This window comes from Chelonoidis abingdonii, chromosome 20, assembly GCF_003597395.2.
Source record: "Chelonoidis abingdonii isolate Lonesome George chromosome 20, CheloAbing_2.0, whole genome shotgun sequence".
In the NCBI taxonomy this organism is placed as follows: Eukaryota; Metazoa; Chordata; order Testudines; family Testudinidae; genus Chelonoidis; species Chelonoidis abingdonii.
Genome location: NC_133788.1, coordinates 16,519,465 through 16,543,592, shown reverse-complemented (window position 1 = coordinate 16,543,592; position 24,128 = coordinate 16,519,465). Strand labels below are relative to the sequence as shown.

Here is a 24,128-nt window from a genome sequence, read left to right as displayed (position 1 = left end):
TAAGTAATGTGATGATCCTGAGTTGAATCTCACAAGCTAGAGTGTACTATTCCTTTGGGAACCCTGGATCTAAGAGTTCCTGAGTGCTCAGCGGAACATGGGTTGATGTATGCCTATTGCTAACCTGTACAGGTAGTGAGGCCTGTGAGGCAGTGCTTGTGTTGCCAGAAGCACATGGTTTCAGGAAGCTGATCCATAACAGGCACAAACAAGACTTCCTCAGCTGAAGGGCAGGTGGGGGCAAGGTGCCACACAACCCTGGGTACCCCGCCCCCTCAGAAGTGTCACACACAGCTGTGCGTATCTACAATACAGATTGGCCAATGGGGAAGTCAATCCGTGCAGCAGTCCTGCTGCATGCTATCAATTGCAAGGTGGAAGTCCTGTACCTGTAAACATATTCCATAATAAAAGTAACAAATTATAGAATCACAGAATATCAGGGTTGGAAGGGACCTCAGGTGGTCATCTAGTCCAACCCCCTGCTCAAAGCAGGACCAATCCCCGGACAGATTTTTACCCCAGTTCCCTAAATGACCCCCTGAAGGATTAAACTCACAACCCTGGGTTTAGCAGGCCAATGCTCAAACCACTGCGCTATCCTTCTCCCAATAATTTATACTCGAGAGATGACATGTCCAGCTAAATCACCAAATAGGAACAAAATCTGGAAGACAGAACCGCATCGTTCTTAAGTACTATATGCAGAGATCAAACAAACAAACTATGCCTGGGATTTTCAATACGGCCTAAGGAAGTTAGGCTCCCAAATCCTCTATGCCAAAATCTCAGCCCATATTCTATGAACATGGTTACCCTCAAGAAACCAGCTGCAGCTCTTGGGCTGGTAGAACAGCATCTTCAGTGCTGTACTGTACTATAAGTCCAAGACTCGGGTAGGAGTTTATTTTTGAGAAGAGGGGAAGTCAATGGCCCTGCACCGGTGAAGAAGTCCTCCTGTGCAGGAGGGCGGCCAGAATATATATAAAAGTGTGTGTGAATTGATTTACATCAAGCTGTTATTCAAGTATTCCAACTGATATTTGAGTTTATTGTACAAGTGCATTAAATGTGACAAAATGTCATGCTGAGAAGAGTATACCAACTCTCCATATTTATGATCAATCTGACTTCCAGAAAAGCTAAGGCAAAAAATACCAATTCTGCCCGTGTCCTTGAGGGGGTAAGCTTTTGAAGATAGCAGCCAACCGTGATAAAAGGTTTTGGAAACGAGCTCATAAAAGGCTCTGTTCTTATAAAATATACAAAGAATAAAAAGGCATTTGTTTTCAGAATGATAACTCTATATCAGATCAGTCATCAGCCAAACCAAATGGAGACAATTTACAATGAACTAAATAGTAGGAAAGTAAAGGAGATTAAATGTTTTTTTCTCAGCATTGTAGAACTTTTTCTCAAGAGTTTCAACTGATTCAAATAAGTTTGAAATAAGTGTTTTAATGTTGCCAATAGGAAACCTCTCTCCTGGACATCTTGCATACATGAAAGCAGCGTACTTCCCTCTGCATATAATCAGAAGGCACAATTTACTGGTCATTAAAGCAATGGATTTCTCTTCCTAAGCCTCCGTCAATTCAGTGGAGTTGATGTGGTTTGTTAAGATATCTTCTAGATAAGCAGCTACTACTGCTTTAGCTTTGCCTTCTGACAGTTCCTCAATACCACAAATATGCTCAATAGCTCTTTTCAACAATCTGTCTCTTTCATGGGAGTTTGTGTGTATTCCTGCTTCATCTTCTTCAACCCCCAATTTCATATATTGCAAGACATAGGATCTGATCACATCCCCATTTTCTGCTACAGTTTTCCTAATGAATGGCAGGTCTGTACTGTTTGCCAAGCTTAACAAATGAATCAGAGCCTGGCAGATCTGCGTTCTTAGGCTGGCACTGTATTTGAACTCCAGAAAATCCTCGGTGTCTTCACTCTTCTGCAAAGCTATAACCAACGCACTCCAGATCTGGGAAAACTGTTCAGTGGTTCCGTAGCACTCCCTTTGGGTAGGGATGGAGAGGGCCATGGCAGATTTGATTCGGACTTTGAAATTCTTGCATGATTTCACCACTGATGTAAGAGCGTTATAGGCTTGTGCAGTCCAAGGAGCTTCTCCTAGGAAGTGCACAAGTTTGCAGTCAATAAAACATACAAATCGATGTTACAAAGCAGCTGTTCACAAAGATTTATTACACTGATCAACCTTGTCTTCATTTGAAGACTCAGGATTTCTGCCATAAACAGAAAATTATCAACAGCATTTTGATTTATTGAAATAAAAAACTAATATTCTAGCCTTTTCCTCTATATCTGAAAAACACACACTCAAGTGACATCACATTTAGACTCCACTTGTGTAGCTTATATAACAATTCTTCCAGATAATCAGAATGATACTTTTTGGAAGCTCAGTGATTGAATAGATGCATTCATTACAAGGCAGAGGCCTTAACTTATTTTGTTTTGGTTTCACTGAAGGATGAAATTTATTAGCAAGTCCAATATTTTTACATTATCCTGAGTCACTAACCCTCATATTTAATACCTGCTGCTAGATCCTTCAAACATGCACATACTTAGTACCATAAGTAGCCATACGAAAATCAATGTAGTCAAGTTAAGCATGTAAATAAGTGTCTGCAGGAAAGAGGTCTATTTAATATCAAATGTACATTCTGGGCCAGATTCTTCCCTTGAATATGAAAGAAACATTCAGCCCTTTGAGGATTTATTTTCTTTTCTTCTCTTTCTTTCAATTCCAAACACATACTTATGCCAGATCAATTCTTAGTAAAAACACAACCTTAAGATTCTTCTTTTGCACAGCTCATTGTGCATTCCCAAAGAGGTCAGCGAAAATGTTTAAAAAAAGGAAGATTTTACTTACCAAGTGGCAAGGCAGGGTTTTTAAATACGTTTCCCAGCGCATAACATGCATTCCACCGTACTTTCATGGTAGCCTCACTCTGGACAGTAGAAATAAGGGCCTCAATGGATTCCTTAATGGTTTCACTAAATCTGGGTTTTACTATGTGATATGGTTGAAGGAAATGAAGCAGATTTCCTAGGGCCCGGACTGCATTGCTCTTTACCTGAAACGCAAAGCACAAATTATATTTTAAATTTATACACATGCATCTGGCAAGGCCTCTTGGTGCATATACAAAAGTCATTAAATACATATAGTGCTGAAATAAAGTAATTTCAGTTATTAAAAAAAAACCCTTCTCATACCCTGTCAAAAAAAACAACCCCTCAAACTGCCTCTTCAAAAAGTTCCTGGGAAAATAAGACAGGCTTTACAAAATGCCTGCAATGCCAACCAACTTAGGCAGTGTCCAAATGACAAAAAAAAGCTACACTTTGCACTTCACTTAATGTGAACACCTAGATGTCAGCGGTCCACATCTCCAGATGAGACAGTATTATTTAATTCTACACTAATCTAATGGTGGATATGGATTATGGTAATGCCAGTTCGTGGAGTCTCAACATATTTTGCAATACAGCACGTAGGATTTGTTTATATGCAAGTACTACCATCGGCTTCCCCGGTTACGCCATTCTTATGGATTACTCAAATAAAACACGCTGTAATAAAAAGTTGAAAGCAAGTAATGGGTGATTTTAACTTTGCTTTTGGCTTTATTCCTTTCCCTGCCCCGCTGCAGCGTACCTTGTCTTTGTCCTTGGATGCTTCAATTGCTGATCGTAACATTTTCAGTAGTAGGAGATCTGAGAATTCCTCTTGGAAGCTCTCCCCAATCATTTCCCTAGCAAAATAAACCAACACCATCCAGGATCAGAGCAGTCAGAAACAGAAAAGACCAGATCAGAGTCTATCCTCCTGTCAAGATAAGATACAGTCCCCCTATATAGGGTACATAATTGACTACGTTGACAATACTCTTGATTTTAACTAAAATGCTGAGACGTAAGACAAACACTGAGCATAGTAAACACATATATTACATTATACCTAATTTAAAATGTAAATCATCATTGCAGGAAAGCCTGCTGGTAGCGAAATAAGATGTTCATAAACTGCTATCTGAGAGAGAGAACACAGCACAGGAATCAATGGTAAATTCTCAGTATGGCGAAAAGTTAATAGCAGGCTGGTCCATCGTTCTGTACTAAGACTGGGGTTGATTAATAAATATATTCACGATCCTATTTACCCTTTCATTTAACACAAGAATAAAGGAATATTCAATGAAATCAAAATGTAACAAATATAAAGAAGATAAAAGGAAGTCTCTTTCTTATGCAGTACATAACCTGTGGAAGATATGAAACTAAGAGTTTAATAGAATTCAAAAAAGGATTAGATCTGGATAATGAAACCATTCACAAGTTACAGAAGGTAGTAATACAAATCCTCACGCTTTGAGGCATAAGGCAAACTCTAATTAAGAGTGGCTAGGAAGAAGCTTCTGGTACAGGCACATTAATCCATAATGTGTCCTCTACACGGGTTCTTGCACCTTTCTCCAACAATTAGGTAAAGAACACGGTCAAATACAGGATATAGGTCTATTTGGACTATTGGTCTGCCCAGGTATGGCAATTCATATATTACTGGGGGACTAATAATAAAGATCTCAAGCCATTTATCAAGTTTTATTAGCCAAAATGTTGCTACCTACATGTTGACAATCAGCGTGTCTGTAAGGTTGCCCAAGGACCAGGCTGCTTTGGCACGGACATTTGGAGACTTGTCCTGGAGGGAATTCAGGATAGCATTTGCTGTATCGGCAACAAACATCACATCCTAGAGAATTAAAAGTTTTGTTGTTTTTTTAAAATGCATGGAAGTTCTTTTTTAAAAGATGGATGGATTTCCTTAGCTCTGTACTCTTCATTGTCTTTATCGTCACAGTGAAATCTGCACAAACACCAGCTCCAGTAAAGCAACCTTCTGTGCTAATAGCTTTAAAGTATCTCTAATGTTCCCAGTACAGCTTTGTTTCATCTCTAGTTAACGATCTAACTCTAAAGTGTCCAAATTTACTCGTCTCTTGGGTGACTGCTTCCACATGATTTCACTGCATATTTTAATTTCATTGGTACTTTAGTTACTTTGATTTAAGTATAATTACCTGGACTGACAATCTCATACTCATCAAATGCCACTGTCGAATAAGTAATTGCTTCTCCAAACTCCCTGTTGAGCTGTCTCTCTAATCTTCACTTTTGTGGCATGTTATATTTCGTTTCCATTTCCTTGCCTATGATTAAAGCTTTTCTTTCAAAATATTTTAGACTAAAATTTCAACTTCAGCTACGGTTCAAGTTTGTCAAAATAGTCACCCATGTAAGACTTCACAACCATGCTGCAAAAACAACAGAATCCTCTCTTGCAACCAGATGGGTTGACATGGTTCCAAAGGGCAGTTTGGTCCACCTGCACAGCTACAAATCCACCAACCAGACGCACACACTTCTCCCAGGCCCCACTGCATGCTGTGCTGAAGGGAGCTATACAGCACACAGGGACAGACTCAGCTGCACCTCTTAGAGACACAGCACAGAACTCGCAGTCCTGACAGGGGCTATAATTGCTCTTAACTAACTTTGCATCCTCCCCATTCTGGGCTGCTCCTCAGCCCCTGCCATAACAGACAGTTCTAGGCCTAAGTTATAGCAACCTATCCCCAGCTGCTCATGGGCCACAACACTGCCTGGAAACACTGCAGCATTACGTGCTGTGACCCTATTCCTGTCATGCCCCTCCTGCTCCAGCCCCACCATCCACATACCCCCAAGCGAGGACTTGTGCAGAAGTCTTCAGCTCTACAGCTGCCTTCTGCAGTTCCTGCAGCGAGGCAATCCTCTCCCAGTCAGATCCAGGGCTTTTAGAGCTTCCTCCTACCTAGCTGGCCCTTTCACCTGACAAAGGGACTGTGGAGGGTTGGGGGGTGAGGACCTTGCACTGCACCTACAGACACTCCACCTCCTGCCACATTTCACACAGCAAAACTGCACGGGTTCCATTGCCTATAGTGCCCATAGAACAGAGTCGTCAGGGTTGGAAGAAGCACCAGAAAACTGCCAGAATATTTCCAGCTAATATCTCAGCGTGTTGTATTACCATTGGCCTCAGAGGGAGGCCTGCTTCCCACAAAGAAACCTCATGCACTATGGCTTGCTGCTCAGCAAATGCATTGTTAAGAGCTCCGAGTCAGATAATAACAGCCCACTGCTAACCTGCCTAAGACATGAGAAGAGGATGTAGACTCCAAGGGCTCGTGCAGCAGCAGCTTTCACCAGGGGATTCTCACTGTGATTCAGCCCCAGTAGTAGTGTGATGCACAGTATCTGTTGGTCATCCTGCAATTAGCAATGGAAATGGAGGGAGCAATGGTGACAATATTGTACTGCAGAGCCCCCTCTTTGGGGGAAAAGCAAAAGCTAAGAACTGACGTGTGTTTTAAAAAGCGAACACCAGAAGTCTGCAGAAGCAATGAGAACGTCCCATATTCCTGTACGGGAAATAAGTGGAAGAGCTGGCTGGCATCTAGATGCTACACAGGAGACAGGAGTACTCCCCAATTTTAACAAATTACCCTATGCTGGTAAATGCAGCATTGTTGATTTCACCAAGCTGTATCTTTGTGATACAGTAGCAACCAGCTAGGGCATGTGTGCTGGGGAAAAAGGAGCAACAAAAAGGACTGGGGTAGACAATAGGTTCACTACCCACCTGGACAGAACAGGAACGATTGTAACTGTAGGGGAGCCAACATGCCATGAGAGAGAGTCACTCTTCAGTGTGAAAGCGTTAAAGAGGGATCATAAAGCATGTTAAAGTTCACATTGTACGGTCTGTGAGTATACAAGCCTGCAGCCAAGTCAACTGTGCTGCATCAGAGCCATAGGTCAAAGCGGGCAATGACTGACACCGAAGTCTGAAAGGGAAGTGGGATCAAAGTCCAGAGAGATGAAGTACACACTGTGCTTGGAGAAGTCGGACCAACAGAATTCCAGGGATATTGCTGCATTAGCAGTTCCTCTGTAACTGAGACCTGGCAGGGTTCTCTGAGGCAAGCAGGGCACAGTGACACGAATGGAGCTGCACAATACAGTGGCTATATGCTGCCAAGGCTTTAAAGTACAGAAGCATATTTCATTGTGTAAAAGAAGAGTAATGCCATCAGATTTAGTTGCAATTGAGAGAGCAAACATTACAGTTTCAGCTACATTTTGCTAGCCAGCCAAATGAAAAAAAACCCCAAGTGTGTGAACAACATCAGTCCACTGCCTTCAGTTCAGCTGTCTGCATGCTTGGCTGAATTTTATCAGCAAAATAGCAGTATCTTCCACGTCTCACCCACAGAACGAGATTCTAAAGGTCTTTGTTTGCCATGCAACACAACCAAGCTATTCAACCAAGCCATTAATATTCAAGGCCTCAAAGCAGTCTAGCACTTGCTTGAGTAGCCATCTCCTAAAACGCCTCTACAATCAAACTTTTTGAATATTCCCAAGCATGCCTTTTCCAAACTTAATCAGTGATCGTTTACACAGGGTTTTTTAATATGAAAAAAGTATGAAGATTGGATATAAAAAAAGCAGTGACTCCATCCTTCATATGAATTTAACAGGTTCAATATTAATATAGTTAAGAGGGATAAAAGCAGAAGACTCTACTACTAAAAAAGATATCGTATTTTACCCGCAGACTGCCGAAAGCTTCCGGTAAGATAGAAGAAAGAGCATCACAGGCACTTGTCTGAAGGGTAGGATGTTGAGCATTCTGAAGGGCACCAGGTAAAGGGCCATTTAGCATCATAGTCCAAAAGGTTACAACCTGTAGCAGAGAAACTATGTTTACCAACTGAAACCATTAGACAATTGATGCTGATGTCAGATGAGCTTGACAATATTGCCCATGTCTCCGATCTCTGAAATCGATGGTGTTCTCTAAGATCATCTTTAAAACATACCTAGTATCACATCAGTGGGTATAAACAAGCTTGAAATTGACTACTACAACTATTGGAAATCTTAAAATAGTTAGCTGTACAAACAATATTCTGGCTCAATCTGCTTGTTTCGTTTCTATTTATTAACATTCCCTAAAACTATTTTTAAAATAGCCTTCAGTTCACAGAAAGAATACTTAACAGACCTACATTACTGCCAGAATCCCAATTTCTCAGCTTCAGTGAGCTTGACAAAAACAGCCCCAAGCAATGGATTTCTCTGTGATCACATGCACTGGGGTACCAGCCACCTACTCAGTTCTTGTAGCAGGCAGAATATTGACACAGGCTCTTGGAGCACTTTACTATGAAATGTCACTGAGGCTGTAGTGCATATCTTATATAGTGCCCCTATCATATGTGGTATCTGAGCTCCTCAATATTCTTCATGATCCCAAAGTTACAGGAGAAAGCAGGAGCAAAGGGAAAGTGTACAGTCAATACTTGTGTCTCATAAAAAGCACTTGTCCACAAATCTAAACAATGCTAGTAGGTCTAATTTTAGGCCTAACCAAACTGGACAGAGCCCCTTTATGTATAAAATTTCTGTCTCAAGTAGTCAGACAAGAGATGCCCATCATAACTCGCTGTCGCTTTCTTAAATTAGCTTGATATTTACCAGGAGGTTTATTCGGCTTTGACAAAGGTTGCCATAGGATAGAACACAAATACACACACACAGTGTTCAAATGATAAGTATTAACAATGGCAGTTCTTGTCAGCTCATTTTAATAGCAGGAAACAGCCTATCAGAACAATCCATGCTTAGTTGTAGATCTTTACACTATCATAGCTTGCTGACTCAGTGTATACCATACCAGCATCTCAAGATACTTTGTACTCCCTCTCCACTTTACATCAGATTGTTATATCCACATTCAGGTTCAATCACTTTGCAGCAGATTTCATGACATGAGGGTTAATTAGGTGGAATCCCACCCCTCAAGTCCATATACCTACCAAGTTGACAGGTACTTTCTCATTGACAGCAATGGTTGAATCTGGTTTGTGCTGTTGTACTATGCCTGTGCCCAGCTCCTCCAGAAGCTGCCAAGAAAAAAGAAAATGAACTGGCTCCTTATCAAAGCAAACTGAAGTATTATTTGACTATAGAAATATTTACCACAAACCTCAGTCGTTTACACAATGAATGAAACCTGTAATTTAACGTTATTTTATATTACACTCTGTGACTGCGAGATCAGAGTTCGTGAAAAAGCTCCTCCTAAATAAAGTCTCCAAGTAGGGCGACATAGCCAACGACTGTGCCGAGATGGACAGAAATGTCTTATGGTATCCAGAACAAAATGAAAATGCCCAACTCAGCTGTTGTTAGTGTAATAAGTAAGAGTCCAATTCTGGAATGCTTCCACAGCATTCAAATGGAATTGTGAGTGCGAAAAGAATGCTAGATTGGGGTCAAAACTTGTATTTCTTGATGTCCTAGAGTACAGTAATGCACAAGTAGCTATAGTATGGAGAAGAGATAGGTCTTGTTTATAGTATACTGCATGAAACAGAAACATAGAAGCGCAGTCAGAGCTCTTTCTATATAATTGTCTTGACTTATAATAAAAGTATTTTCACATCAAGCTTAATTACAAATACTTTTAGAGCATATGTACAGAGCAACACTCAGTTAAAAGCTATCTGCATTTCTCCAAGCTCTTACTTTGGCCCCGTGGAGCTGAATGGACGGATCTGTTTCCTCCATGCATTTGCAAGCCACCTCTCCAAGCTCTAACAAATAGCTCTGAGCCACAGAGAAATAGCCCTTTACAAGAAGTGCCAAGACCTGTAGAGTAGAAAAAAAATAAATACTGAATGGAATTTACCAAAATGAAAAGAGAGAGAACATTTTAGTCAATGCAGTAACCACACACTAAACTCTAACATGAGAGCTAGAAAGTACAACACAAACTAGTGAACACAAAAGATATTGGGCCCTGTAGCTTCTATTGTCCTGTTTAACAGGACATGTTGAAAGCACTATCAAACAGGAACTCACAGTAAATTCATTGCTCAAGTTTAAGTGAACTCTCCTGTGGCTAACTACTACCTAAGCACAAGAGAATCTGCAAAAGTGACAAGCCTTGAATCTCCTGTAGTTTGGCTGTCCTGGTTAATGACACCCGCTGTGACAAGCATCCATTACTCTAGTAAGGGAATGAGGCTGCTTAATTTCCTTGGGATGGAAGTGAAAAAATTATACTTTTCTACACTGTTGCATAAAGAAAAACAGAGGTGAGTTTATGAGTCTCAATCTTCCTATTCAGTGCTTCACTCAGGCCAAAGTCATCTGTTAGTATTTCACTTATAGAAGATCTTTCTCGTCAAGATTTAACTCATATGCAACACTGGAAAGAGAGGCATACATAGAGAATACTCCCAATTCTTACCAGATGCATACACGCCCCATCATCAAACAAGGTTACCAAATCATAAGGGCAAGAAGAACCGGCCAATACTGGCGAGATTTGATATTTATTCTTATTTCATACATTTAGTTGGCTCTTCTAGTAGTTGTCCATTCCTACCTGTAAAGATTCCAGTCGAACAGGAGATGGTTCATAGATAGTACTAGCTGTAAAACTAGTATCGCTATCAGAATAGGAATCCTCTCTGGGCAGAACAACAGTGGAAATACAAAGACGTATGAGCCAACAAGGCTCTGAAGATGAACTCTCCCAAGTGTCCGTGGGTTCCCCTTGCGAAGGCAGTGCTCTTCTCCACCACTCAGAGGAACTGACGTGACGAGGGGTTGCAGTACCGCTGTTACTTAGTCCGGAAGAACTGGGCTGTTGCAGAAGTAACTGTACTTCTGGTGAAGGAGCTTGAGCGGATACGACAGCGCCAAACAACGTGAGGCTAGAAACCCGAACATTAACATCTGTTAAAGAGAATATGGGAAAATAAAAAAAAAGATAAACACCACTGAGCAGTGGAGTTATTTACATAGTTACCAATCATGGGAATTTTTTCTAAATAACTAAATACCCAAACAAATAAATAAAATGAAAAAATACTAGCACTTAAGAATTCATGCTGAGTTAAGAATCAACATATACAGCAAGAGAAGAATCCAGCCCAGTGCAATGCAAACCTTTATGACGAATGTATGGCTTTATCTGGTTCCAAACTCTTGTCAATAGACCAGGTTTTAAACGGCTATACGGTGCATTCGATACCAAATTTGCAAGGCACTAAAACACACAAGAGATAATTGGATGAGAGGTGACAGAGGCCAAGATGAAAATGTGGCTCTCTCATTTTGTACAGTGAGTTAGGTCATTTATGCAGCTACATTGATTAAATTTGCAACCAACTGAAGACAGCTAGTCAGTATTTGAAAATCTGTCCCAAAAGCTTTGTTTCAAGAACAATTACTGTGATCAAACATGACCAACCACAAAAATCGAGCTAGGGAAGGAATATTTTAGATTAAAAACTCAAATCAAAATTGCCATTAAAAACACAAAAACCTTTTAAACTATTTTTTGATAGTGAGTTCTACAGCACTATTTGTACATGGGCTCAGCACAGAAGCCATAAGAGAAATATGGAAACAAGAAAACTGTGTTCAAGAGAAATAATGGTACTTTGCAGGCAGACTTAATTTGCCAAGCCTTGTAAGAAAGAGAAAAAACTGCTGTTTTGACCCAGACAGCAATCAGGATTTTTGCATAACTGCCCTGTCTCAATCACGTCTGGAAAGCATGAGGTCTGCTTTGAAGGTCATTAAAAAATTGCTTTGAGGCTGAATCGGAGACACTTACAAAACATAAGCCCATTTAAAGTAAGCGTAAGTACCTTGACGATTTGTGTAAGGGTTTGTGAAGAGGATTCTGCCACCAGGGCTAGCAGCAGACAGCGATGCAACTCTCTGATGCTGGAAGCAATCGTTACAGAGAAAGGAGTGAAAGCTCTTTTATGGTCATGTGCGTCTTCAGCAACAGAAAGAAACTGCTTAGAACCTTCCAAGGTGGCAGAGAGAACCTGAAGAGCACAGGCCCGAGTCTGAAATGATACAATATTTCAATTCTGTTTCAATCAAAAAAAACTGTGGGAAAATGTCAAACCTTCCTTATCCTGCTTCTTCACATTCTGCGTGTGCCTGTTACACAGCACCTCTCCCCTTGCTGGGAAAAACAACTTACTGTGTGTGTCCAGGCTGCAGGATATGCTAACATCATGGAACCCAGATTTGCTGAAGCATGACAGCATTTTGCAACACACTTAAGACAAAATGTCCTTGGCCTCCAAAAACCATGTTAATATGCAGAGTATGTACTCTGTTAACTGCACAAATATTATGACTGCAGGTCAACAGCAGATATTCACAGGCCTTGCTTTGCAACTCCGTTATTATCCACCGCCCATTTATTTTCATTATTGGGGTATTGGGATTCAACATCTCGTCCCTCAGGTTTCCTTGGATTCTCCTAGCAAAAGCTTATAAATGTTCTGACCTGTACCATTCAGCGTCACCACAGAGACCTTCACATCTGGAATTCAGGGCATCCTAAAATGCACGATTTTGGACCTTGCAGATCTTTACTATGCATGAACTAGCGATTTGTAAATGCTAAGGGAAAGTGCCCATCCAGCTCAATACACCTGTCCTTTTTGGGGGTTGGTTTAATCAGCACTTCCCAGCTTTTTTCACCACTCACCTAAATGGCCACCTCTTCTAGAAACAAACTGAGATATCTGCACATTCATTCATATTCTGTTTCAGTTGCCTTTCCCAGTACAGCAGTCCATACCTTTATCTTGTGTATGATAGAAGCGCCACCATTTCTCAATGTGAAGGGACCATTCCCACTTTTTGAACCTCTTAGGGCTTGTCTACATAGAGAAAAAGCCCACAATAGCTGGTGAGCACTAGCTACTCCACACTAATTCTCTGTGTGGACGCACTGAGTGCATAGTAAGAGTGCCTTTGTGCACATTAGCTTAATATGCTTTGGAAGTGTGCTACACTAAACCTCCAGAGGGCACCCTGAGTGCACAAGAAGAGTGTCCACATGTGGAATTAGTGCAGAGTAGCTACTGTGCTTTAAATTCACACCATAGCTTGCTGTACACAAACTTTCCTGTGTAGGCAAATCCTTAACATAGTGTGAAAAGTATTCTCTTATCTCTTACTAATTTGACCAACCCCTTTCATACATTTTGGAAACTCTTTGGTCACCTCAAAATCTTCTCCAAGAAAAATAAGTTTAACTCCAGTAACCTGGTCTCATGTATGTAGACTCTAAAATTATAACAGATACTTTGTTATCCTAATAATGCAGCCTCTCTTAGTCCTGTGGTACAGTGAGACAGGCCACAAAGACTCCAGCAAGACTGCTCTAGTACACTAAAGTTCAAAGAAGGCAAATCTGAAGACTAGTTCTTGAAAAACAAGGCTTTCAAGACAGCAAATTCCCTTACCTTTGGAGAGGGATCCTTCAATGCAATAGTCATCAAGGACACAGACTGTGGGCTGCCTATTCCAGGTGTATCAGGAACAAATGCTGACCAGTAGCCATAAAGAACTTTTTTTTCTATTGATTTGATAGTAGAAAGGAAACAGGCTAAAGCCCCTTGACGAACTTTGGCTTGATAAGATCTTTAGTGAAACAAAAAGATGAAATTAATAGCAGCTCTGAAAAAAAAATTGATTTGACCTCATTTATTCACATTCCTGACTAGCTATAAGAACTTCAAGTAGAATAGCTAAGGCCAAAAGGTAAAAAAAAGAAAAGAAAGTTATCAGTTTACTTTCAAACTACTACTAATTACCACCTTTCAACTTCCTTAGTTAATAAATTATATAAATCACATTAAATGATTTCCTTAAGAGTTTCATTTAAGAATCCAGTACTGGGATTGCGTGAGTAAAACGCTGCACATGTGCAAAACTGGTGCCAGATCTACAAAAAGCAACATTTAACATGCCACACAAGCACGATTGTTATGAACCACAGTATTATTTGCTTCCATGTCAGTACATGAACAACAATAACCTCATTTTGCTTTGTATTCCACCTTCGGCATCAGAATACTCCGACTCACTGCTGCTGATCCTTTTCCAGCTGGGATAGCATGATAAGTGATCCTTTCCAGCAGGCATGTATGCAGCATCTAATGTACGATTCCAGGGATTTAGACAAGGACTATTTTGTGCATTGTCTGAATGTAACTGAAATATATCCATTCCGTGGATTGCTCCATCTCCTATATCGCTTTCTAATTCTTCTTTCACTTCTTCCCCCAATTGTCCTTTCTTTTGTTTCCCCTTGGATTTTTTCCTTCGGGTCTGTGTTAAGAGAAAAAAAATAACAAAAGGCTGAGACAAAAGTAAGAATTTTGCAACCAGAAAATATTTTTTTATTCTGAAAATCTCTTTGAATGACAACAAAGTCACTTCTGAGAAAAAGAGAGACTACAAAATCCCCAAAAGTAGCATAAACGTGGTCAGTACTTAATTCACCAACATGGAAATGCGTATTTTATAAGCACCTAGATGGCTTATTGTAAGGAGACAGATTGTCTTTAGCCAGTCAAAGAAAAAGTTTTGGTCACAGGTATTTAGTTACTATTATGAAATAGTGTTATATAAATGAATTATACATACACTGACAATCAGATCTTAATCGATTTCAGCTTGTATACTTCATTTATTAATAAGACAAAATAAACTTACTAACATCTTAATGTCCCATAGGTATATGTTACGAGACTGGTTTGCTTGGACATTTTGGATGCAAATCTCTAGATATATATGCTAACCTCCAACTATCAGTGTAACTACAAGAATTTCCACAATTCTCCTTTATTTTTCTCTAGAAAAAGGTATTTTTACATTGAGACACTTAGTAGGATATCTTTTCAGGTGTTTTATGTATGTGTTCCTGTAGCTCTTTTGGATTTATAGGAGATACTCATTAACTTTAAAAGAAGATTACAAGCCAACAAAATGACCCTACAGCTTTATTTTGTCTAATGTCTTTCATGTAATCTGTAACCCAAAACGCTTTTCAGGGTTAAATAATAAACAGCAAAGGGAGAGAGAAACGGAGATACATGAACAAGAGAGACAACTCATTTTTAGATGAGCCTGACTTCCCTAGGAAAAAGTAAAAGTGATTGTGTGTTAGAAGAGAAGTAATGTAACTTGTGATGAAAAATGCCACAACTAGTCTGCCACTATCAGTCCCACATCTGCAGGCCACAAGTTCTTGACTACAAATGAATAACTGATGCACACAGCTAGAGTCAATCAAATCAATCTCTGCAGAACCCTACCTTTTAGTCATCTGACTTTACGAGCAATTTGTTAATCAGTGCAGAAATTTATGATCAATGCCATTAAGGAAAGCAATGTGAAATACACCACATGCTGAGAACGTGAAGGAACTTTCAGCCGTTAACACCAGAACAGGAAATATACAGTCAAAACAAATAAACACACACAAAAATCAACATGTGGTATAATTTAAGTTTACCCCTGTTTGCTTAGCGGTGCTCAATTCCGACTGCTCTGGTTTGAGAGGTGATCTTCCATCATACTGAGGAAGTGGAGCAGGGTACAAGACTGCAGGCATTTCCATGTTCAGTCCAGGAAGCCCATAGAACATGCATTTCTAAAACAGTAACAAGAACACCAGCGTTCTGGTCCATTTGGATGTGCACAGAATTGTCGTATATTCAGGTGCTCACTAACTGTTTTCAGTTTACCTTGTGACTTTCTTCTCTGGGTCTTGTCTCCCTAAGCTCACATCCAAGCTGCCAAAGGCAGGTAAGTCAGCATGAAGAGACTCAAATAGCACAATAAAATGCCTGTATAGTAATTCTGATTCTCTAATCGGACATATTTTGGCAACCAAATTCAACTATTTCTAGAAGGATTTTAGCAAGGGTCCAGCACTGAAGCTAATGGGAGACTTGCCTCTTAACCATCAAGGCATTGCCACCCCTTTCTTTGTGAGAGGAAGTACAAGTCAGAGAACTGAAGGCGTTATCATATTCTAGAGAGAACTTTTCCCCTTTTTCCATGTCCTTCATTCCATTTTTCAATCTTCTCCTCCTTCCCCACACATCAGCTCTCCACCTGATTCTTTTTCCTGTCTTCTCTACCTTTTCCCACTTAAAGTGAAACAGGAGCACACACTATAGTCTCTCTCTCCAAACGTAAATTTAAACCAACAAACTATTCACCTTTAATACAGCAAGAAGGGACCCAAGCTGATCAGTCTGCATTAGCTTCATCTTCCCACCATTTAAAAGCGACTGGATACCTTTCAGAGCATTCTGTAACAGCTGAAAATAATTTTGAATTAGGCAGCACACACAAATACAGCATCTTTCAACTTATGAATTTCATATCTTATATAGCGCAAAACAACATGACTGCTTAGCACCACTGAGATACTTGGAACTATTTTCATATTACTCAAGTAAAATGAGGTTAGAGATATTAGCGAAGTCTCAACTGGCAATATTCCAAATTACAAGATGTGTACAGCCTCTGGTAAACAGGAAACTTTTGATTATAACAGACTTACTTATTTCAAATCAAATTTTAAAAGTTGTCTAGATGTTCCACTGCAAAACGTAGTATAACTTTATAATTAGTGTATTTCAGCAGATTAGACACACACATACCATACAAAAAGTGATGTCATCTACATCTGAAGTTCTGGAAGACTGTAACACGCTTAGGAAAGTTTGAAAGCATAGACTTCTGTAAGACTCATCTAAGTATGGCTGTCCAGGCACACTAAAATGAAAGCAGATGCAGCTAGTCAAGATGTGGCTCTCAGTATAAAGCTATACAAATTGTTCTTACAGATAATGTTACAAAAGCTCAGATCTCTCCCTCCCCAGCATAGCAGAGACATGGAGTGGGACTGCACTTTGGCACCTACAAAGCATGAAACTCTAGCACCATAAATACTATCTGGAAACACTGGTTAGTAAAAATCTCAGTACACCTTAAATTTAGTCTAACTTCTGGCTTCTCCCACCTGATTAAAGTGGATTCCTATGTTTGGTTTTCCAGGCTGCGAGTAGGTGCAGAATGACACCAACAGCAGCAGTGTCACTATTATGCTGAGAATGTCCTCAGACACAGGTGCCCAGGTGAATTAATGAAGCTGCATGCGTATATCTTGGGATACAATTTAGTCCTTAATATGACCCTGAAAAGCTTTTACATTTTCCTTCGTTTTCACAAAAACAGACTGCCTGAATGCAGCGACATGTTGTGGTTTTTTTTTATTTAAATCACCATCCATCTTCCTTTACTAATGAATATAAAGAAGGCAATCACTATACCACTGCAGCCTGTGCTACCTGCCTATCAGCTTATCATAACATGACCATTAGTGCAGTGGCTCTAGACTCATTAAACAACTTTCTTTGTGCTGGATCTCTCAGCAGCTGGTGCCCATATGTTTAATTACTTCAAGTCACCAGAGTGCAAGTTTGATAATGTTCACAATAAGACTCAAATACTGCAAGTGATTTTCCTGACAGTAGAATCCAATTAGAAAAATCACATTCAAAATCACCAGACACTGCACTTAGCTCATATCTAAGTGATCTCATCCAGGACCTCCCTCGGTGGACTCTTCCTCTTGAAGGGTTCCATTTCATGGGACATCAAACCTTCCTTCTTAATTGAAAAGCTCTTTAGAGCAGGTCTAAACTCCTGCTGGCTTAGACTGATCAATTATTCAATCTAAGTTTGTCATAGACAAACAAGAAAAAGCTTCCCTCTGTATTTGAACAGTTTAGTGGAGGTTTTCAGATGTAATGAGATCTTGCTCTGGCATCAATTTACTAATTCTTGGAATCTTATAACAAATCATTCATAGGCCAACCATTCCAGTGCAACAGATAATCCCAATGCAAGATGTAATCAACTGTTTCATAAATATTAACCACCACGTTAACCGACTGACTGTTGCTGCACAGACCAGGTAGCACAACATATCTGCCTTTCCCTCCCCCTCCCTTAAATTAAATGTCTTTAGAAATAATTTTAGTTTTGGAAATCTGAGAATTCCTGGTTTTCCCCGAATGAGTATGAAAACGGCTAGGAGCACTGCAGTTTTAACTTTCACACACAAGTCATGTTTATAACTTCCAGGATGTAACACAAAACAAAGCTGCTGGGAAAAAAAAACTACTCCTTTTGGCTCTCATTACAAGGCAAAGTCCCATTAATCAATGGGACTATTCAATGCAATGGGACCTATTTACATGGCCCTGAAACCATCGCATTGCTCTCACCTTTACTGTGCTTAGCAGGTGGACTGAACAGGCTGTCAGCATTTCCAGATGCCCATCTTTTAAAGCACCAATACAAATCACTTGAAAAGACTTGATTTAAATACCTGAGACACAGATTTGCCATGCTGTGTACTGCTGCCCTCCTGAGTTCCACATCAGGCTGAGCAAGATCACTGAACTGTACCAACAGTCCACTTTTCCCCAGCAAATCCGGGAGATACTAAAATAAACCATTAACAGTCACTATGGGCCAACAAGATACACAGTCAGGTCTAGTGAATGCGAATCATTTGGCAAATTCCCTTTTTACTTCAGAACAATAGATCTACAGTCAATATGATATAAATCAAGCTACTCCTTAAATCTTATAGCTAGGTATAGATATACCAACTACAGAATAGGTTTGAGTGATACTCAAACAGAACTAAGATTTATATATCCTCTGATTAGAAAAGATGTTCAGTTGCAAAGTTGTCATTCAATATTATGGAGGCATTGGTCATATAATTCAGACTGAGTCTCATTTTGTACTTAAGGAGAGCTGCAACCTCCTTGTTTTGTATGAAAAATATAGCACACCCTTCCCAAATCTACAGCCATCTCTTTGGATATAGATTGAATTTTCTGAGCCTTTAAAAGTAAATCCATTAACTTGTTTATAAAGTAAAATTAATTTTAAAATGTGTTCTTTAAGAAATGTACTGTCTGCGGCAGTCTTTTCTCTGTCCCAAAAGATCTTAACAATGGAACAACACAGACACTTTACATTTTGCAGATAATTAAAGTTAATTACCTTGCACACAGAGTATATCTGAAGACACTAGGTTGTAATTAAGCTAAGTTATTAACAAGTGTATCTAATTGCTATTGTAATACAGCCTACAGACAGGTTCAAGTCAACAGCTCTAGAACTCTTAAGAGGTATCATTGTGACATCACAGGTAACTCAACCCATTAATACCTTTCCTCTACAGCTAATTTGCAAGCAAAAATGTTATTAGTTGTAATGAGTCAGTGGTGTCAGGGAGACTCCACATGAGTCAGGAGTTCACTGTGGTAGGCCACTTAGTGCAGCTGTCGCTGCTCTTTAAAGAGCCTACAGTTTCATGCTAACTTTGGCATCAGTGCTTGAAAGGCTCCCATGGCACTGCTATTTTGGCTCCATTGTACAATAAGGGTTTGATCCTGCTGCTGCGTGAATCTCAGCTTCCCGCTGAGCGCATGGAGCCTCAAGGGAGCATGATGAACACCCTGCCCTTATAGCAGGAAATGAGATCTTACAGGGAGCCGGTGCACATGCTGCAGAAGAGCAATTCTGTCTAGGGTCACCTCTCCATCTGGCTGAGATGGGGACACCAGGGGCCTGCCAGCCTTCACCCAACCATCTAAACCAATAAGTCAATTGCAAATTAAGGTCCACATTCAGCAGTGTGCTGTAGCTGCTTTGTGCTGATCTGGCGATGCTAAGCAGCTGTACTAGCAGATTAACTGGCTCATGTGCTCTGGCTGCTTTGGGGTTACTTTGCCCTATAATGATGCTAAAAGTGGAAAAAATGTGAAAAAAAAAATCTTAAGGGTATATTAAAACAGTTTAATCTAATCTGGAATAATAAACAGTAAAACATAATGCTACAGTTATTGTACAGCCTCACAACAGGGCAAAGTTAAAGTTGTTTGGTGCCTTAACTGTGAATTTCTTACCTTAATATGTTTGGATTTCTCTTCAGTGTAACCTTAACTTTGAATTTCCTGGATTTGTAATGCTTGATTATGGAATTATTATAACATCCCTGACGCTACGTTAGGAGTTAACGTTGAGACTGTGTGTGTCTGGGAATATGACATTTTTCTTTCCTTTTGGAGGAAAGGAAGGGGAAGGGAGCGTAGGGATCTGAGGCTTTGGAGTTCACTTTCTCTTAGCAGTAAATTCAGCACAGCTTTCAACCTACCTTCTGACAATTAGGTCCATTGTTGTAAACAAGAGCTGCTAAGGCTTGCAGAATTTCAGTGTGTGTCCAAGAGCTGCACTGTTTGAGAGCAGAGATGGAATAGGACAGAAGAAAATCCAGATTCTGTTCATCAACTACTACCTGTCATCATATAAAAATACAGAATTTAAAAAGAACTTCCAAAAGGCATCCTTATTATATTGCACATTGTTCAAGTCAGAGTAACATTCCTCTAGCTGGGTAGTGACTCAATTGATTTGGCTGTTAGAAATTCATGCTGCTACAGAAACAGCCTACATTTAGGAAACGGCCATGGATTCTTGTTTTCCCCAAGACCGAAGGCATGATACACAAACTTTTCCGTCTCCTGTGAGAGGGTCAGCACATGTAGTTCTTACATCAGCAATCATTTAGCCAGGCATAGGCAAGCTAGGACTGTAGATCAGAAAAATGGCAGGATGAATGGAAGGTAAAAATTCAAGAGCAGCCATATTAGGTTCTTTCTATTGGTTCTGCCTCATGGAGGCGAGATCCCTTTTGGCCCACATCCGTATGCTTGGAAGGGTAGAGACAGACCAATCAAATTTTCCATACCTGGAATCTGTTAAGTAAATGATGAATGAGTTGACAAACTTTGTTGACAAGATGTTCCTGATTGAGATGAACCAGTTGACAGGCTTGAACAAGTAGAGCACAAACATCCTGAATAAAAAAAAGAGGCAGAAGCCTTAATGATTATTTATCACTGAGACAATACAAAATTCTGGCTCCAGAGTAGAGACCATCCCACCAGCTAAAGTCTCAATTGTGCAAATGGATTTGCATGGGCAGAACACCTGGATCCAGGGTCTAGATAATACTTAGTCCTGTCATGAGTGCAGAGGACTGGACTAGATGACCTCTTGAGGTCCCTTCCAGTCCTATGATTCTGTGTGAAGCACAACTGAAGTCAGTACAGCACCTAGTGAGTAGACTGTCCATGTGACATAGGCAAACACCTACTGGATCTGCCTCTAAATATGCAAAATACCACTTAAGAATCTAGCACTGAGAGAAACAATATTTAAAGACCAAGGCATAACATATAATAAAGGTCTAAGGAAAAAGAGGAGGTAGGAAACAAAGGAACAGAGGAAAGAAAAAAGGAGCAATATCTAAAATACTAGTGTGAAAGGAGAAGATCATCATAAGCACTTCCCAAAATGAAAAGAAAAGCTGTGTGACTGCTGTGAAAAACAAATAGGAAGACTAATGGGTAATTAAAAATTGTTACTGATTTAATGTCAGAGTAGCATGCTATATACAATGGACCCACAATATATTATCTTCATTTTTGCAAGTTAATTTATTCCCCCTACAAAACAATTACTATGATGTTGTGCAGTAATTGAGAATCTAAATGCTGCAGAGACAGGAAATTGTAAAAGAAAGTGCTAACAACCACCTTAATTATGTCCATCATCTTCTCCTACCCATGGCATATAAACAAGAGATGTCTGCTACCACTGACCTTACCCCACTGCACATGACTATTATAACACAACTCAGCCACGGCTTCCAGACTTCCTGCTGCGAGAGCTGGAAGCATGGCACTCCTAAAAGCCGTGACTCTCAGAGTATGTCTACGTGGCAGCTGGGAGGATGCTACCCAGGGCGAATAGACAGACTTGAGCTAGCATGCTAAAATCAGCAGTATGGTCGTGATGGCTTGGGTTAGTTGCCTGAGTATAAGCCCACCTGCCCTCTGGGTACTCACTTGAGTGGCTAGCCCGAGCTGCCACCTATGCTACCATGTCCACAGCATTTTTTGAGCGCTAGCCTGCAAGAGCTAGTGCATGTCTGTCTACAGGCACTTTGAAGTGCCTTCCCAGCTGCTGTGTAGACAGAACCTCAGGGTCCAGGCTTCTGACACTATAGTAGGGAGCCTGAGAGGCTAACCTCAGGCTGGGGCTCTCAGGACTTTCAGGATTCCTGCTACTGAGCTGGGCTTCCCCAGGATGCCCAACTCTCAGGACAGCTGGCTTCCCAGGCTATGGGATTCAGAGAGCCAACTTACCAAGCAGGTTGGAAGCTCTGGGGTCCCCAGTCTTGGGGAAGTGGGCATGGCCAAGCTGAACCAGAGCTTGCTAAAGGGGTGGGGGACTGTGAAACTGACAAGAATCATGTCAATTTCACAGAGGTACTGTACTGCTGGGGATCCAGGAAACTTACTTTCTTTCAGAAACAATGTATTTTGGAACTTCTAGTTCTTGGGAAATTTTGAAAAAAAAATCAGGTCTGAAACCAAACTTCAAAATGATAAAATTTCCCATGAACTGGAAATTCCAAATTTTAGGCAGCTCCAGTGTGTTGTAATCTATAGATAAGCAAGTAGATCTATTAGCCATACGTAGATGGGGGAGGAGCAAGCAGAGTTATTTTTGTAACACCAGGAAGTGGGCAAAGGGCGCTTGATCCATATGTCGATTGCAGCACAGGAGCAGAGCTAAGGTCAATGTTACAATTTCCTGACTGGTGTTTCAGCAAGAATGTGGGACTACACCAGCAAGGAAACTGGTTCAACAGCGGATCGCCAATATGACCTGGTTTACACTTGAAAGTTGTACCAATATAACTATGCTGGTTAGGAGATGATTTTTTTTTAACCTGAACAGTCATACTTGTAGCCATGCTGGTATAAAGGCAACTCATGGCAGAATAGTTATTCCCCTTCCCACATGGGAATAGCTATCCTGATCTAAAGCACAACTATCCTGACAGAAGTGTATCCAGACTAGGGGCTGTACCACCACCTACACCATTATAGCAGGAAAGAGGTACAACATTCTAGCGTAGACATAGCCACTCTGAACGTTTCCATCCTACAGGTGGGCTGAGAACAGGCCTGTACTGAACCATTACACTCAACTGGGGTAACACTCATCCCCCTCCATGTCATGGTTTAGATCATAATCAGTCTCTGGGGGCAGGTGGCATTTCCACAGAGAGAGCAAACCTGGGGGGTGGCAGCAAGGGAGCACCCTCAGTGATAGCCTGGCGGAGTATTAGGAGACAGGACTTTACTAGTCCCACCCCATCCAGCTTCCTTTACTCCATACCCTCATTCCCACCAACCCTACAGAGCTGGTGCAGCCCCGCCCTGCCCCGCTACCCGCGGGCTCGCCGCCCCCGGTGTCGGGGGCCCCCGTATCGCCGCCCCCCCCGTATCAGGGCCCCTTCCCGCTACCCGCGGGCTCGCCGCCGCCGCCCCCCCCGTATCAGGCCCGCTACCCGCGGGCTCGTCGCCCCCCCCGGTGTCAAGGCCCCCCCACTACCCGCGGGCTCGCGCCCCACCGGTGTCAGGGTCCCCCCTGTTACCTGCGGGCTCGGCGCCCCAGTGGGCCCCGGCGCCCCCGGGCCGCAGTTCTCGCAGATGAGCTGGTCGAACAGCAGGTGCAGCTCGGTGCGGCGGCCGCTCTCGCCCTCCCGATCCGGGCCGGGCAGGGGCCGCAGCGCGCAGAGCCGGGCCAGATAGCGCCGGATGGAGCCGCTGGGCTCGGGCTCAGGGCCCGCTACCTCCTCCCTAGGCCCCGCCACCGACACAGCCGCCGCCATCTTCCCCGGCCGGGCCGGCGTCAGCGCTATGGCAACCGGATAGCACTTCCGGGTCAGGGTGCCGGGGCGCCCCTCCCCCGCCCGCCATCTGCTGCTTTGCACGCGGGGTCTAGTCCCCAGTCGCCCTGTCACCATTGCACCTAAGGGCGCAGCTCCTCTAGCCCCCAGCTCTCTTGGGCCCCAGGGGCCCAGTCCCTATCGCGCCCAGCTCCATTGCACCTAAGGGCACAGTGCCCTTGGGCCCCAGGGGCCCAGTCCCTATCACCCCCCCAGCTCCCTTGGGCCCCAGGGGACCAGC

At 41.6% G+C, this 24,128-nt stretch overlaps 1 protein-coding gene across 1 annotated transcript; it reads right to left on the bottom strand.

The window, feature by feature from the left end:
- Positions 1-1,019: 1,019 nt before the first annotated feature.
- On the bottom strand, positions 1,020-23,852 carry HEATR6 (HEAT repeat containing 6). Its single transcript, XM_032779297.2, has 20 exons — positions 23,594-23,852; positions 20,831-20,938; positions 20,237-20,377; positions 18,392-18,507; positions 16,656-16,770; positions 16,209-16,310; positions 15,497-15,634; positions 14,015-14,307; positions 13,440-13,617; positions 11,814-12,020; positions 11,107-11,206; positions 10,541-10,893; positions 9,676-9,798; positions 8,964-9,050; positions 7,694-7,828; positions 6,226-6,348; positions 4,665-4,789; positions 3,692-3,788; positions 2,903-3,107; positions 1,020-2,130 (listed from the first exon to the last, which is right to left on the bottom strand). The coding sequence occupies exons 1-20, from the start codon at positions 23,828-23,830 to the stop codon at positions 1,580-1,582; spliced, it is 3,534 nt and encodes a 1,177-aa protein (XP_032635188.1). The 5' UTR covers positions 23,831-23,852; the 3' UTR covers positions 1,020-1,579.
- Between the last annotated feature and the right edge of the window lie 276 nt (positions 23,853-24,128).